General features: G+C 37.2%; 1 protein-coding gene across 1 annotated transcript; it reads right to left on the bottom strand.

Moving 5' to 3' along the window:
- Positions 1-821: 821 nt before the first annotated feature.
- Positions 822-14,144, bottom strand: TTC8 (tetratricopeptide repeat domain 8; the record flags this gene model as incomplete). The annotated part of the gene is made up of 8 exons (XM_010148076.1): positions 822-1,013; positions 1,548-1,631; positions 3,440-3,562; positions 4,630-4,804; positions 6,064-6,203; positions 7,997-8,107; positions 12,054-12,141; positions 14,024-14,144. Coding segments are annotated over 8 exons (962 nt in total), but the record flags the coding sequence as incomplete, so codon positions are not given.
- Positions 14,145-14,350: the final 206 nt, after the last annotated feature.

Below are 14,350 nucleotides of genomic sequence, written 5' to 3'. Positions count from 1 at the left end.
GAAAGTCTGTGCTTGTTGCTATTAGCAGTACTCTTGTAGTTAAGATGATCCAAATATTTACGTAGCAATGGTGCTTATGAGGTAGCACAGGTAACCACTCAATCAATGCCTTGTTCTTGATTACTAGCTCTTGAATCTGCAAACTTCTAAATACCCTTTTCTCTCACAGATACCAAGAATAAACTGTGTCCTGGGTAAAAAGGAACACACGTATTATTTATGCTGTTTTGTACCAGTTCTGGGGAGTCTTTCAAAATAGGTTAAGACCACGGACCCTGATTTTCATAGCAATAAGAATGTAATTTTACCTTACATAAACAAACAAGACAAACTATGCCAACTGGAATTTATTTAATTCATACAGTACAACAAGGAATAGAAGAACTTCTGCTTTACATACGTATTTTAAATTGGTTTTACGTATTTAGTTTTAAAACGCAACATTAAGTAAGAAAGCATACAATCAGAATTTTGAAGACCAGCTAGGCAGTACTCTTACTCTGTGTTACTTGACAGATGATTACACATGTATATTTCAAAACACTTTGTTCTGCACAAAAGCCAGGAAAAAATCCTTTCAAATGTTCATTAATATTAAATGGAGACTTACTTGCTCATACCCCAGACAACTATTTCAAAGTTGTCATCCTGGCAGTATCCTGCCATTCCTGTATGGAGTTGCAACACAAATTCTAGCTGCATTTTAATAAGTGATATGTTTTAAGATGACAGAAACTAATTAGGACTCTTAAACCTTTCCTGCTACTCGATGTAACACAGGCTTTGCCACAGGGATGCATTAAGTACAGTTTATCTACTTTGAGCTAGTATTTTCAGAAAGATGTCTGGGACATTTGCTCTGGCTAACCGTCGTTACGTAACAAAAAATACCCTCATCCGAGCATAGCAAAGTGCTGTTTTAACTCTTTGATGAGCTGCTGTGTATCAACATGGCCTGGAAATGCTTCTTCTGACTTCTGAGCAGCAGTGTAACTCCTCTGAAGATCTCCAACCTGTAAGAAACACACAAACTAATTTTGTAAATCCAAGCACATTCCATGCAGTATTGGCATCACGTACTGTGTGCAGCACATTCCTGATGCTCACAAATGTTGAAATGGAACTGGTCCTGAGAGGGAGCAAATAAAAAGAGAGCCAGTATGGAGGCTTTTGAACTCAGGGTTATGTCCCCCTTACATCAAGGGATGAAAAGAAAAAAACAGAAATGAGATTTTAATGGGAGTGATGCTTCAAGACAGTAACTTTATATCCCATTTCACCTGACTTCTTGGAGTATGGAGAACAAGGTACACCATGCCCAGCACTTGACATGAGGAGGAATAAAAAATGGAACATTTTTTGAATGACTACTTTTACAGACAAAGCTTCTAGGTATTAAAATGAAAATGTAACTTTAGTTTTCCTTGAGTTCACGCACTCTGTATACTTTTGTCATATCTATTTGGAATTCTCAGTAGTAATAATAAAAACCCAACTGCCCCATCAAGGCTCAATTTTTAGATTACAAGAATAACATAGTGCATTACCTTCTCTGAGAGTATTGCAAAATTGAAATGGGGCTCATACATATGAGGTGCTAAAGACGAAGCAGTCTGCAGCAAAGCTCTTGCCTATGTAGAGAAAGGGGGGAAAAAAGTGAAATATGTGAGGGTGGGAGGGTAACAAGAATCCAATGCAATTTTCATCTTTCTTACAAGAGATCATCCTGTGTTTTCTTACTAAGAAAGCCATCTTCCACTATGTATGAGTTACATCAATCGTACATTTAGGCATCATACAGTTTAATAGCATTGAAATCAATAAGACTCTTGGTTGAGTGAGAAAAAATATATTGGGACTTATTCAATTAAGCAATTCAGATCTAAACATTGAACAGAATATACTGATTTTAAAAAGTATTGAAAATTACACCCCACTGTATTTATCTGTTGCCCCTGACAGCACTGTCTTAAGCTTCCTAGAAATCCTAAATTTTATAATAAAAATGAGAGTTATCACACTCAAAAATTTTAATAAAATGAACTCTTTTTTTTTTCTGAATAGGACAATAATAGCATCAAAAACTAATCAAAAATTTAATATCAGAGTGTGCATTTTCATTATGTAAATCCAAGACAAAATTAAGGTCAACTCGTGCATGCTTTTGTAAAAAATTGAGAACTTCAGGGGAAAAACCCCAATCTTTTAAAAACAAAAGTATCTGTATACTGTTGGGGAAGGCAGAGTTAAGAACTTATTAAAACTCTGTAAATCTGACACCTCTGAGTACATGCAACAGTACTGATGAAAGAACACTGTGAAATAAAAGAAAATCCAAGATAAGCAATACACCTCCAGAAGAGTTTTTTATTCTTCTGTGCATAATTTTATTGCTATGATGATGCTGATATTGAATTATACAAGTGATACAAGAAGAAAATGGAAAAATCTTAAGTTAACAACCTGAATGGGCAGGAAACTATAATGGAAAGGCTCTGCAGTGCTAATTATTAGCATTCACATCCTTCACAACTGGACCTAAGTTCTACCTGGGAATTAAATGTTTGTAAATTTACTGATTATGAAATTGAAACTAACCTCAAAATTTATTTGTCACTGGAAACATCCAGTGCTGGGTTCATTTCAGTGTTTCCACGGTAATTATTAGGTATCTGATTAAAGTTAACTTTGAGAATCTGCCCTTGAGAAAGGTATTTACAAGTCTTTATATCATATTGTAGCTCTCTGATGTATATGTGAATCCATCAAAACAGGCTTGCTTCCATAAGGATTTAAATAAGCCCACAGGGGTTCAAACTGTCCAACAAATGCCTATTCACTTCCCCTGCATGTGTATAAAAACGAATGCATTTACTCCACCGCGCGTGCCAATTGTACATCTAAGCGCAATACATCTTAGTGTACTCACACTAGGTAAGATGAACCACCGAGCTTACTGATGCAAGTGTATGTATCAAGAACTTGCTGCTTTGGGATATAACGCTAAAGAAATCTCCTTGTAGAAAAAAAGACTTTTAAGAGCTCATCTGATTGCTGCTTTGTGCCACCCAGCAAAAGTACCTTATCTACATTTATAAACTGCAAATACAGTCGAAACAGTAATTTCAGTGACAATTAGAGAGTGAGGGGTTTTAGTTAGGGTATCAATTTAGAAAAAAGATCTCAACAACTGCAAAGACACGGTAAACCTTGTCTTTGATGAACCACTTCCACATGCCTAAGAATGAGCAGTTTAACGCGAGATGGCATGACAACGTGGAGGTTACACGGAAACATGCACAGAAGTTATCCATGTTTTCTGCCTGTAACAGTAAAGCTAGATGTTCTTATGATGTCTCCACCTCAGGGCAATGACACGTTTCTTAAGTATAAAAGGGCCAAAGGAGGCATTCTGCTCAGGCTGAGGTTCAACACCAACCTGTTCAGTGTGACCTTTCCGCATTTCCAGCACAGCCAAGTTGTTGTAAGCTTCCGCATAGTCGTTATTGTTGACTAACGTTAGCTTGAAACACTGGTAAGCCAGATTCAGGTCTCCTATGCCCTGAAAGTAAGATCGTATTTTAATTTGTCAAAAGATTGGAAACAACATGCATCTGTTCTGTTGTCTGCAGTATCTTTTCACCCACAGGTACTAGCATGGAATACAAATTACAATAAAAATACACTGATCAAAATCATGTATCGTTTCTTCCCAGAGCTTCTATTTTACTTCTTATTCTTCCTCCAGACAGAATCGTTTCTCTCCAGCACAAACTTCCATGCTCCAAGTGATATTAACTTCATCTAATTTAACCTTTAGACGACTAAAGTTTCCTCTAAAGACTATGCTATCTGCTACTGTCTGTAGTAGGGTAAGAAAAACAGGGGTGTCTACAGAGGGGAAGTCACCTTGCCCCTCTGTCTCTACACAGGCTAAAAAAGAGCACATATAAGCCTAGTTTTTAGAAGATAAAAATTAAGGGAGATTCATTGCTTTGTATGGAGCAGCCAACTACTCTTTAATGCTCTGGTGTTATGACCAACACTGATAGAGCATCAGGTTAAACATTAGAAGTGACAAATGCTGAAAACTACAGGCACATCAGTTTAAATTTTATTGTTTTAGGCAATATAAATTAATGTGTTTAGCCCCATTGCAGTACATTCAAGAAGAACAGCTGAGTTTCTCTCTGACTTAAGTTAAATCATAATCAGCATTTGAACACACCTCTTATTAGAAAGCTGTCAAAAACATTTTTCAGTAACCTTATTCTGGGCAGGCATCTAGACAGAAATCTAATACAACTTCTGGAAGAACATCTGCAAAAATGGGCAATGACTGCAAATTAGTGTAGAAATTTAACAAACTTTATCACACAACTACACAATATTTCTATAGCTGCCTGTAAGACAGAGGAACATGCCTTCTCAACTATGGCATACATAGTGCTTTAGTGTCTGCTACATGCTGCTGGAGACATATTTTTATGACAACAGAATCGGTCTAGTGCTCTAGTACACTACTGGATTCCATATTTCAAAGTAAGGCAATGACTCCTTCCCAGATAGTCTTGTTTTGGTTTTTGTAAGATTGTATTTTTCCAGAAAGGTTGTTAATATTTTTCATACCACAGCCACGTGTCCCAGGTTGTACCACACATCTGCTGTCTCCTCCTCATTTTCAGCCAAAAACAGCGCACGTTCAAATGAAGATAGTGTCATGTCATATTGCTGGGCATAGAAGCAACAAAGGCCCAGATTGTTAAAAAGCTGGCAGTTATATACACCCATCTGTAAGAGCCGTCTAGATTGAAAGAAAATATTTATTTTTTTAGATTAACTGCAAATAAGAGTTTTATTCCAAATGACCAAGTTCTCTCCTCCTTTCTCCCTGTTCTGAGAGGGTGTAATAACCAAGCATTAGTCTTACACTTGGTACAGTTTCCTGAAGGGCAGTGCAGGGCATTTCTGATGAGTAGAATCAAAGCTGTGCAAAACAGTCTTTGTGCAAATTACATAACTTCTGTCTTTTTGACTGTGACACATGGTCTGACTTTACTGTAAGACAGAGCTGTCTGCAGACTTTCTCCATTTCCTCTTCCCAATCCTTCAACCTCAGTCAAGCTGTAATTTGTTGCAGCTACTTTTTATAACCCTTCAGACTTCAATTTTTTGAGATTCCTGTCCTTCAGCATTGCTCTAATCAGTACTAGTACATCTAGTATGTGAATCTACATTAATGTTACATTTGAAGTGTAACTCACATTTTGATTCAAATTCACGTTGTTTAATGTCTTGTAGAATTGAGATGTTTTATAAAAATTCTGTTTATTAATATTTGTAGGAAAACCAGATACGCTAAGAGGGCCAGGGAAAAAGAGGGCTGCTGTCTGGAGCATGACTGTGTTTCTGAACCTAAAGCATAAAAGAGCTCAGGTCCAACAGAAATGAGATGACAGTGCTTATACTCAATTAATCTGCTCTTAGACTTAAGAACATGAGCCAGGCTCCTTTGTGCTCTGACTGTACTGAAATAAAAAGAAAGCAGCACTGTTCAACACGATCTTTCTTCTTTCTTTCTTTCAGTGAAACATGGTGAACCTCAGCCCACGTTGAAGTAAGGGTTGGTTTTTTTTGGTCACAACTGCTCATGACTTCAGGTGGAGTTTTTCATAGACTACTCTTTCAAAGGGCTACAATGGAAGTACATGTGCCTTCTGAATGCAACTGAAGTTGAGAGTAAGGTCCAGTGGGCTCAAACTGCCTCACGCAGTGAAAAATAATTTCTTGTTTATTAATCAAATAATAACTGTTTTGATGACCTTTGTTGATACTTCTACATACTCCGTATGTAATGATGACAAGTTTTTAAGAGAGAGAAGTAATTATCACTGGCTGAGAAGATATGTAAGTTGTTATGCTGATTTCATGAAGATATTTGTGCAAATACTCAATCATCCTACCACGCCAATCTCCTTTTTGCTATCAGCATTACAGAACTCAACCCTTCATATTACCCTCCCATGTGTTCAGTTCCCCCTCCCTTCCTACAAGTGTAGATACCTGTAAAACCGCAGGGCTATCTCGGGCTGGTCTGAATAAAAATGGTTACTGCCAATGCATGCAATGGCTTCCACGTGAGTATTGTCCTGTTTTAAGACATCTTTATAGTAGTCTGCAGCCAAGGAGATATTGTTCATTTCCTATATAGTAGGAAAAAAATCAGGTTAATTCTACTTTTTATCACCGATTCTCATCATAAAACTTATTAAAATGTCAGTCTACTGAGTGCTTTATCTATGCCCTATACAGTACTTAACTGAGGTTAATTATGTATGCTGTCAGTTCTCTGATTGTACAATGCAACATCACCGACTGGCATCTTCACAAGCGACACACATCCATGAGAAGAATGCATATTTATTTATCAGTGCTAGTTGTACCTGTTATTAAATCTATGCCATGGCTGCTTTTATTTTTTAGAAAAAGAGATTGGTCAGAAGCTTAGCACGTGCAATAGGCATCTGCTACTTTCTGCACAACGTCTTGTGATACACAGTACCGTGCAGTCGGTTTCCCAGTACGGTAACATACAGTAGACTTACTTCCCCAGCCAATGTTTCAATTCTTTTCAATGTTTTGAAAGTCATGAATTGCTCTGAACACAAATGAAAATACAGAAGAATTACTACGTGCCTTTGAAAATAGTAATCATCAGTTTACTACCAAAACTTGCACCAGCTAGGATATGCCAGTTAAGAGAACTGTATTGTATAAAAATACATCCTTGGATGTATGCTACTTGGAAGATGAATTAGGGTGAATGTTGAACATTACACTGTTTCTGAGGAGTGCAAGTCATCAGAGGGCTCTACCCCACAACAGAAGAAAATAAATTAGAAGATCAAAACACACTTCTGTGTTTAGAGAACACCTGTGTGCTGTAGATACACTGTACTCTCGACATGACTAAGGAATAAGCTTCTATTTAACTTCAGCAGCATATTTAGCTATGAAAAAATGTACTTCCTGTGATTAAAGGAAATAGTACTAAGCAGTCCCTTAAGTTAGTTAATAATAACCACTAATAATGGTTTCTTTAAAACCAGAAAAGGTCTACAACTTTTCCTACTGTCAAAAGGTAGTGACAGAGAAGAAAAGCTCTGATTAAGATGTCTGGTGCATATATTCCATTTGCATCTATGTAATGTGAGAACAGCCCTGTGCTGCAGTACAAATCTTTGCCAATGAAGCTATAATCCTGTATTCGGGTGTCAGTGCAAAACTAGGTCCTGACAACTATATGCAGCTCTTTAATGATTCCTTAAAGGGTTATGCAATGTCATGTATGGTTCTGAAAAATAATATCCATATTAAAAACTGTTTAACAATTCAGAAAGAAAAGCCTCCAAAAATTATGCAGCTGTTTTCTTCCTTGCTGAAGGACAAAAAGGATTTAATATGAAAATGGATTAATGCTTAGGGGTTAGATGAGAATGACGAGAAGAGGAAAGAATGCCAAGTATGAATGTAGACATAAAAAAAAAAAAAAAATCATGACTTTGTTTAAAACATTTGTTCTGGAACAGCATCATTACCAACTTTCAGTGAAAACCAGTCCACTGTTCGACATGACATGAAAATACACACTTTTAAAATACAAAACACATGCTTGCCAAGCTAAAATAAAACTATTTTAAAACAAATCCTACTTAAAATAACATCTACTTCCTCAACTAACAAACATTCACATTCCAACTGTTCTCACTGGCTTAAGAAACTAACAGTAACACCTAGTGCTAATAAAGACCTGCTGATGAGTAGACTATTTTGCTGTTTAATCCTGCTAGCAGGCTGTTGGCGACTTCAGCAGTTTTAATACAATGAATTTTTGATGACCTTGCAGTTACATTCAACCACTGGCTCTTACTGGCTCTTTTTTCTTGCTCAGGCAGCTACCCCTGGCCACAACAAGGATTACGTGGTGGAGGCATACCTCATGGATTCTGGCAATTCCACAAATAAGAGTCACTTCTCCAGGAAATCGATCTAACCCTTGCTTGAAAAGGTTTAAAGCTGTTACAGGCTGATCCAAGCGCAAATACACCTAAGCAAATAAAAAGTGTATATAAACGTCAAATGTCTGACTTCTATACTTGTTCTGCTGTTTAACAAGGGAGATAAATAAAAGGGTTGACACCTCTCTTTATGCAGTAAACCATTAGCTGTGATCATGAATAATACTGGGAAAATAATGGAGTGAATACTGAATAAATCATTGTAATGAAGATAAAATAGACTAATTAAGATAATTAAATTTGCATGCATATCATCTAGACATTATTGATTAATCTGTACATTATTAATAAACCAAAAAAGTACCTTGTTATTTATCCTCATATCGAAATAATATACTTTGACACTGAGGTGAAGGTATCACCTTGAGTCTTTTCCTGTTTAATATATATTTTAAATCTTATGTTTAGGCTTGAAAAAACTGGATCTTCAGATTGATAGAGCCGGAATACCAAAATATTTTACATAGTCAAATAAGGCTGCACTGCACAAAGCAGTGACACTTTCAAATTTCCTTACTGCTCTGCCAACCTCCCCTGTCACAAACAATAAAATCCCGTAACAGAAAGAGGGCAGTTCAGTCCCTGTGATTTTGGCTTCTGTGTTGATAATGACTATGTGTGATGTGGATAACGTTGTGTGAGAATTGGACAGAGGACATCAGCGTGTTGATAGAGACCACCTCTGCAGCTCTCTGAGAGTACAACCGTAAAGCACTCCTGTTGTGGGGTACGGTAAACACAGCTACAGCGAAGGGAAAAACCCCGCATGCCTACTTTGGGAAACTAGATGGCTAGAGTGACTCATCTGTCTCCCACTGAGTGGAAAAGTGTTTTGAGTGCTCCTGTTTAATATGACATTAAATAGTGATAATACTTGATATGACTAAAAAGGGAAAGAATCTGTGGCTGGTGTCCTGACACAAACATTTTGTGATGCAATGTAAGAAAAATATCAGTGTTAACTGAATCCCGGAGAAACCTCCAAACACATTTTCTGCCTATGCCCTTGAGCTTCATGGACTTTTGAGTGCCAAAAGTCAAAATACTACCCAAAGTCATAAGCTCTTTTTTTGCATCCCTACAGATACAGACTGCTGCAGACATTTGCAAAGAATTCTTTCTTATGACCACTCAAGTGACAAGTTCTTAATTGTCAAAGAGCTCTGGACTGTGAGTTCCTTCCTATTAAAGGCCATTTGTGCATTTTTTCCATCTCAAGTTGATCACTGGCAAAAAGTTAAAAAACCCAGGCAATTTTTTCCAGTCATTTTGCTAATGTCACTTGCATTTCCTGTATTAAGATAGAAAAAATTCTTTCTTGTGAAAAGCATTAAAAGGATGAGGGGTTTGGGTTTTTTGGGCAGGGGTATGGTACTTGGTGGACTAGGACTGCACTAATGACCCCATCAGTGAATATATTTTAAATCAAGTTGCATTTAAAACAGATCAAGTCATTTGCTAGAGTTTTAATTTATAAACCATGCAGCAGTTTCTGATGGATTTTGTGTCTGCATTAAATTTTAAACTTTAAATAACTGTCTCTGTTGTGACTGTCACAACCCTTATTTTCTTCTAGCAACAGTTTCCTACAACTAAATTAGTCTGTAAAGATTTTCAGTGGAAAGTACACAGATGAAAGAAAATACTATGTATGACTTCTTAATTAAGAAGAACATCGGCTGGTTATTTTACTCCTACATACCACCTACGTGAGTGACTTGTTTTCTTGTTGATATATTTTCTGAGCATTATGATTCAAGTTCCCTCCATTTCTTCATCTGGATGTTCACCCCTGTTGTGGTTTAACCCCAGCTGGCAACTAAACACCACACAGCCACTCACTCCCCACAGTGGGATGGGGGAGAAAATTGGAAGAGTAAAAGTGAGAAAACTCAGGGTTTGGGAAGACAAACTCTGTAACTCAGAACCTCCACCCCTTCCTTCTACCCCAGCTTTATATGCTGAGCATGACATCACATGGTATGGGATATCCCTTTGGTCAGTTGTGGTCAGCTGTCCTGGATGTGTCCCTTCCCAACTACTTGTGCACCCCCAGCCTCCTCAATGGTGCAGTGGTGTGAGGGGCAGAAAAGGCCTCTACTCTGTGCAAGCACTGCTCAGCAGTAACTAAAACATCCTTGTGTTATCAATCCTGTTTCCAGCACAAATCCAAACCACAGCCCCATACCAGCTATTATGAAGAAAATTAACTCCATCTCAGCCAAAACCAGCACAACTCCAAAGATGCACTCACTACGGATCCTCTGTGCAAATATTACACTAAGGCAACACAGCCACAGTACTCTACTACATAATTTCCATACGCAGTGGCATATCACACTGTCCAACATCTCTGCAGACTGTAGAGCTGCTGTCCACATAAGGGGCAAAAGAAATTAGAAGATAGGCAGGATAACTTCCAACGTTGGGGAAACCTCCCACTGCTTTGGGGAGACCTACTCTTTGCGAGTACTGCAGCTATAGTCATTAAGTTTCAGATGCTAAACGCAGAAGGGCTCCATTTTCTTTCTGGTATCTCTCTTATCTCTGATAAAAATAGACCATTTCCAGCTCTACTGGGTCATGAAATACTTTGTAAGTAACTTGTCGGTGGCCCCGAATTCTTTACAGACTCTTAATTTTTTAGTTTTCTTTTGGTCTTTTATCTTTTCATACATTACAATTCAAGGATGAGTTAGTTTTCAGGAAAATATTTTTAAAAAAACAAACAGATAACTGTTGTAATAATGAATATAAACAGAAAACTAATTGGTACCGTGGTATCAGTCTGTTGGCACAGAACTTTATGTAATCCTATTATCTTTTTAATGGCTGCTTAACTGAAGTCTTATCTTTTCAGTACTGTCAAATTTAACTACATCTCAGTGCCCTACTCTATTGCCTGTCCACCCACAGTCACTACATCATGGTGTGCGATGCTTTATTCTTGAGCAAGCTTGTGTATGGAGTGGGAGGTGGAAGTTCAAATGCAGCTCTTACTTGAGCTAGTAATGATGCGGGGGGATGCATATCTCCCATAACAAATCACTGTTTGTTAATCCAATTACTCTGCCAATTTAATCACTCATGTTTTGCAGAATGACTCCTGGTAGTGACAGAGATCTGAAATTACTAACCTTAATTGAGTAAAGTAACTCCAACTGCTGTATTGAAGACAAGTCTCCAGAGAGCAATGATGATAATTTAAACACAAAGCATAAATTGCTAAGGAAATGTAAAGGTAAAGCAAGTATCATAATGTGAGTATCTAAATTATCCACTAGTAGTGATGACTTTTGGATAGAACTGTGAGAGCTGGCATAAAGCAAGCTGATAAAGAGCAACTAATTTTATCTTTTTCTAGGACAAGAGGAACAAACAAAGTTCTGGTTTCTCACAGGCCACCTTTTCTTGAATGTTTTAGATAATGTTTAGAATCTGATGTGTACCCTGATAAACAAGTAATTTTGAGGCTTAGCTGTGCCACTTGTTCTTTTAAAGCTTTTAATGCCTTTATTTTGACAGAACACACTGTTTCAAGGTCTTTGACTGTTTCCTTTAAGCTCACTTTGTTTTGATTTTGCTTGTGAAACTAGGATTTTGAGCATCACTCTTCACTTACTGATTTATTGCATTAGTTTCCTAGGAGACCACATATAGCTACACTGTTCTTCATATTGGAACACCAATAATTCCTTATCTATAAAATACTCATTGGAGTTTAGAGAAAAGAATATGGTAACATAGGAGATTTTTTCTTTTTTTGGTGTGTGAAATCTGGAAGATCCAAAATCTTCTCATAAACTACAGACTTCAGTTTCAACTGTTAGCATGCATTGCCTCAGGTCTATACAAAGACCACACACTATTAAACCTAACAGTGTATCAACCTCAATATTCAGCTCTTTTGGTGTATGAACTTCTCAGGGACAGTAAGAAATTTCATTTCATTCTTAGATAAGCAAATTTACTTACTTTTGCCAAATACAAGACTGTATCAACCATGTCCTGTTGCTTGAGAGCTGACTTAAATTGTTTTTCGGCTTCACGATATAATCCCAACCTAAAGAGACAAAACATACATATGTTTTTTGGTATTTGTTTGTTGTGGTTTTTTTTCTTTTGTTTTGTTTTTAAAAAGCTTATTAAATAGTGAAGCAGTCATATATTTCTGTGCATTTTAACAAGACCCACGCTGTTAAATATACTAAGGTTACAAACACAATTATTCAAAACAACGAAAAAGACAAATTCATTACATTTGGCCCCCTTTTGTACATGCAGGCTTCTGGTGCTAATTAAATAATGATGTACTTGTTTTCACAGAACAGAATGGACAGTAGAAAACGAGCAATTGAAGTCATGCCTCAACTTCTACCCACATGGTTTTTAGAGCAGAATCTCCTCACTCATGGCAAAGATCGTGTAGATATTCCCTACTAAAAAGTTTAGTGAATGCTTAATCATCTCTAAATCACCTTCCCTTAACCTCAGATGGGAAATGCTGAAACATTTCTTGCCGATATTGAAAATCTTTTAACTGCTGAAAACATGCTGTATTATGAATGGCACCACATCTTAAGAACATCCAAGCAAATCACTTGGGAGGGGGCAGTATATGGCACATTAACCTCACAGAAGTCTTGCACCTCGAAAGCGCTTGTTTTGCAGTATTGCTGTAGAATGATTTGCAGTAATCTGTAAATGCTATATAGACTACAAAATTAAGAGGATTGTACCATTTCAACAACAGCAAAAAGGTACACTTTCTCATATGCAAATTGCCTTTCTTTCCTTCAGCCAAAGAGCATGTACACTTGGTGAAGAAACACAGAACACAACCAGGACAAGCCACCCAAAACAAAGAAACACTGCTAATGGTTAATTTTGGATCCTGGAAGTATATGTGCCTGCTTGGATGCTTTAGTCTCTATAACGCTATTCATAAAAATCCTGAAAGGGATGAATGATCTCTAAGCTAAAAAAAAAAAAAAGAAAAAAGTCTAATCTTCTAAAGAATGTCACAATGTCACATAAAGGTTAAGTATAGTTGGACATCTTAAAAGAAGCAATAGTTTCAAGCCAAGATACACCATGGAATTTTAAAGGTCTACCTGCTTTGCATTATCAGCCTGTTCATACAAGAATTGCTTACAAAATTGTTAAGACTGCAGATGATGCTTCAGTTTTTTAATCACCAATACGGTATCCGGATGTTTTAGATTCATGGGACAAACACACTGTAAAGAATGAAAGGGGGAGGTGCTGCAGTACTTGTTTGAATTATGGCAAGCAAGGTTGTATCAGTTGTTTCAGCTGACTTGGTAGAACTGGCTGCTACAGATCATAGCGAGATCTTCAGCAACCACTCTATGCTGCTTGCAACGAGCTCTCTTCCCTGCTGTTGCCGCTCTTTCCTCAGAGAGGCATATTGCTGCACAGTGTCAGGGTACTCCTAAGTCATTTCTATCAGATGCTTGGGATCAGGGTACCAGCCGTGAGGCTTCAGACCTTTGGAACTGGTACTTCTTGGGTAATGTACCTTTGGCAGAAAGTGTCTAATGTGAATATTTCATTTTTTTTTATTATTTCACCAATCTGAAGCCCTCACTGACAGCTGATTTCTCAAGCTAATATTGTAATGTTTATTTTGTGTGGTCTGTTTTAACAATAGTTGTTTCTACTTATTTATTGACTTTTCAAAAAATGTCTTTGAAACACATTAACAAAGGTCAAGATCTAACTGATTCAGTTACATAAAGGTACTAAATGTTGACGCCTTTACTTCAAGCAGTTGAACATTGTCACCATGTATGTTAAAGGCAATTTAACTGTAAGCACAGTGCTCACCAACTAAATACTTACTGAACTATTTCTCAGTGTTCAAAGTTGTGCAATACACTTAGCAGTTCACTCATACACCACAGCAGAAACAAGTGACTTACCTATAGTAGCACTTCCCAATTTGGACTTTCCACCACCAGTCCTTGAATTGTGCATGCTCAGTAGCAAGGGCTGCCAAATCTAGAGCCTTCCAAAATAAACCCATCATCTTAACATTAATACCTTCAATGTTTAGACAAAGAAAAAGAACATGAAGTGAGCAATGTAAGGATTTTTGTGAAGAGAAAATTTTGAACAGAAAGTCCTGGTAAACTTGAGGTGGGGACAGTGCTTTAGGTTTACTATTTTTATAGCTTAGTGCATGAAGCAGCTGAAAGGATAATTTGTCCCTATAAGAACACGTAATCCAAGTAGCTTCTAGTAATTCA

Source organism: Eurypyga helias, unplaced genomic scaffold (assembly GCF_000690775.1).
Source record: "Eurypyga helias isolate BGI_N326 unplaced genomic scaffold, ASM69077v1 scaffold12013, whole genome shotgun sequence".
NCBI lineage: Eukaryota > Metazoa > Chordata > Aves > Eurypygiformes > Eurypygidae > Eurypyga > Eurypyga helias.
The sequence above is the reverse complement of the archived record's forward strand: the minus strand, read 5'-3'. Positions and strand labels throughout refer to the sequence as shown.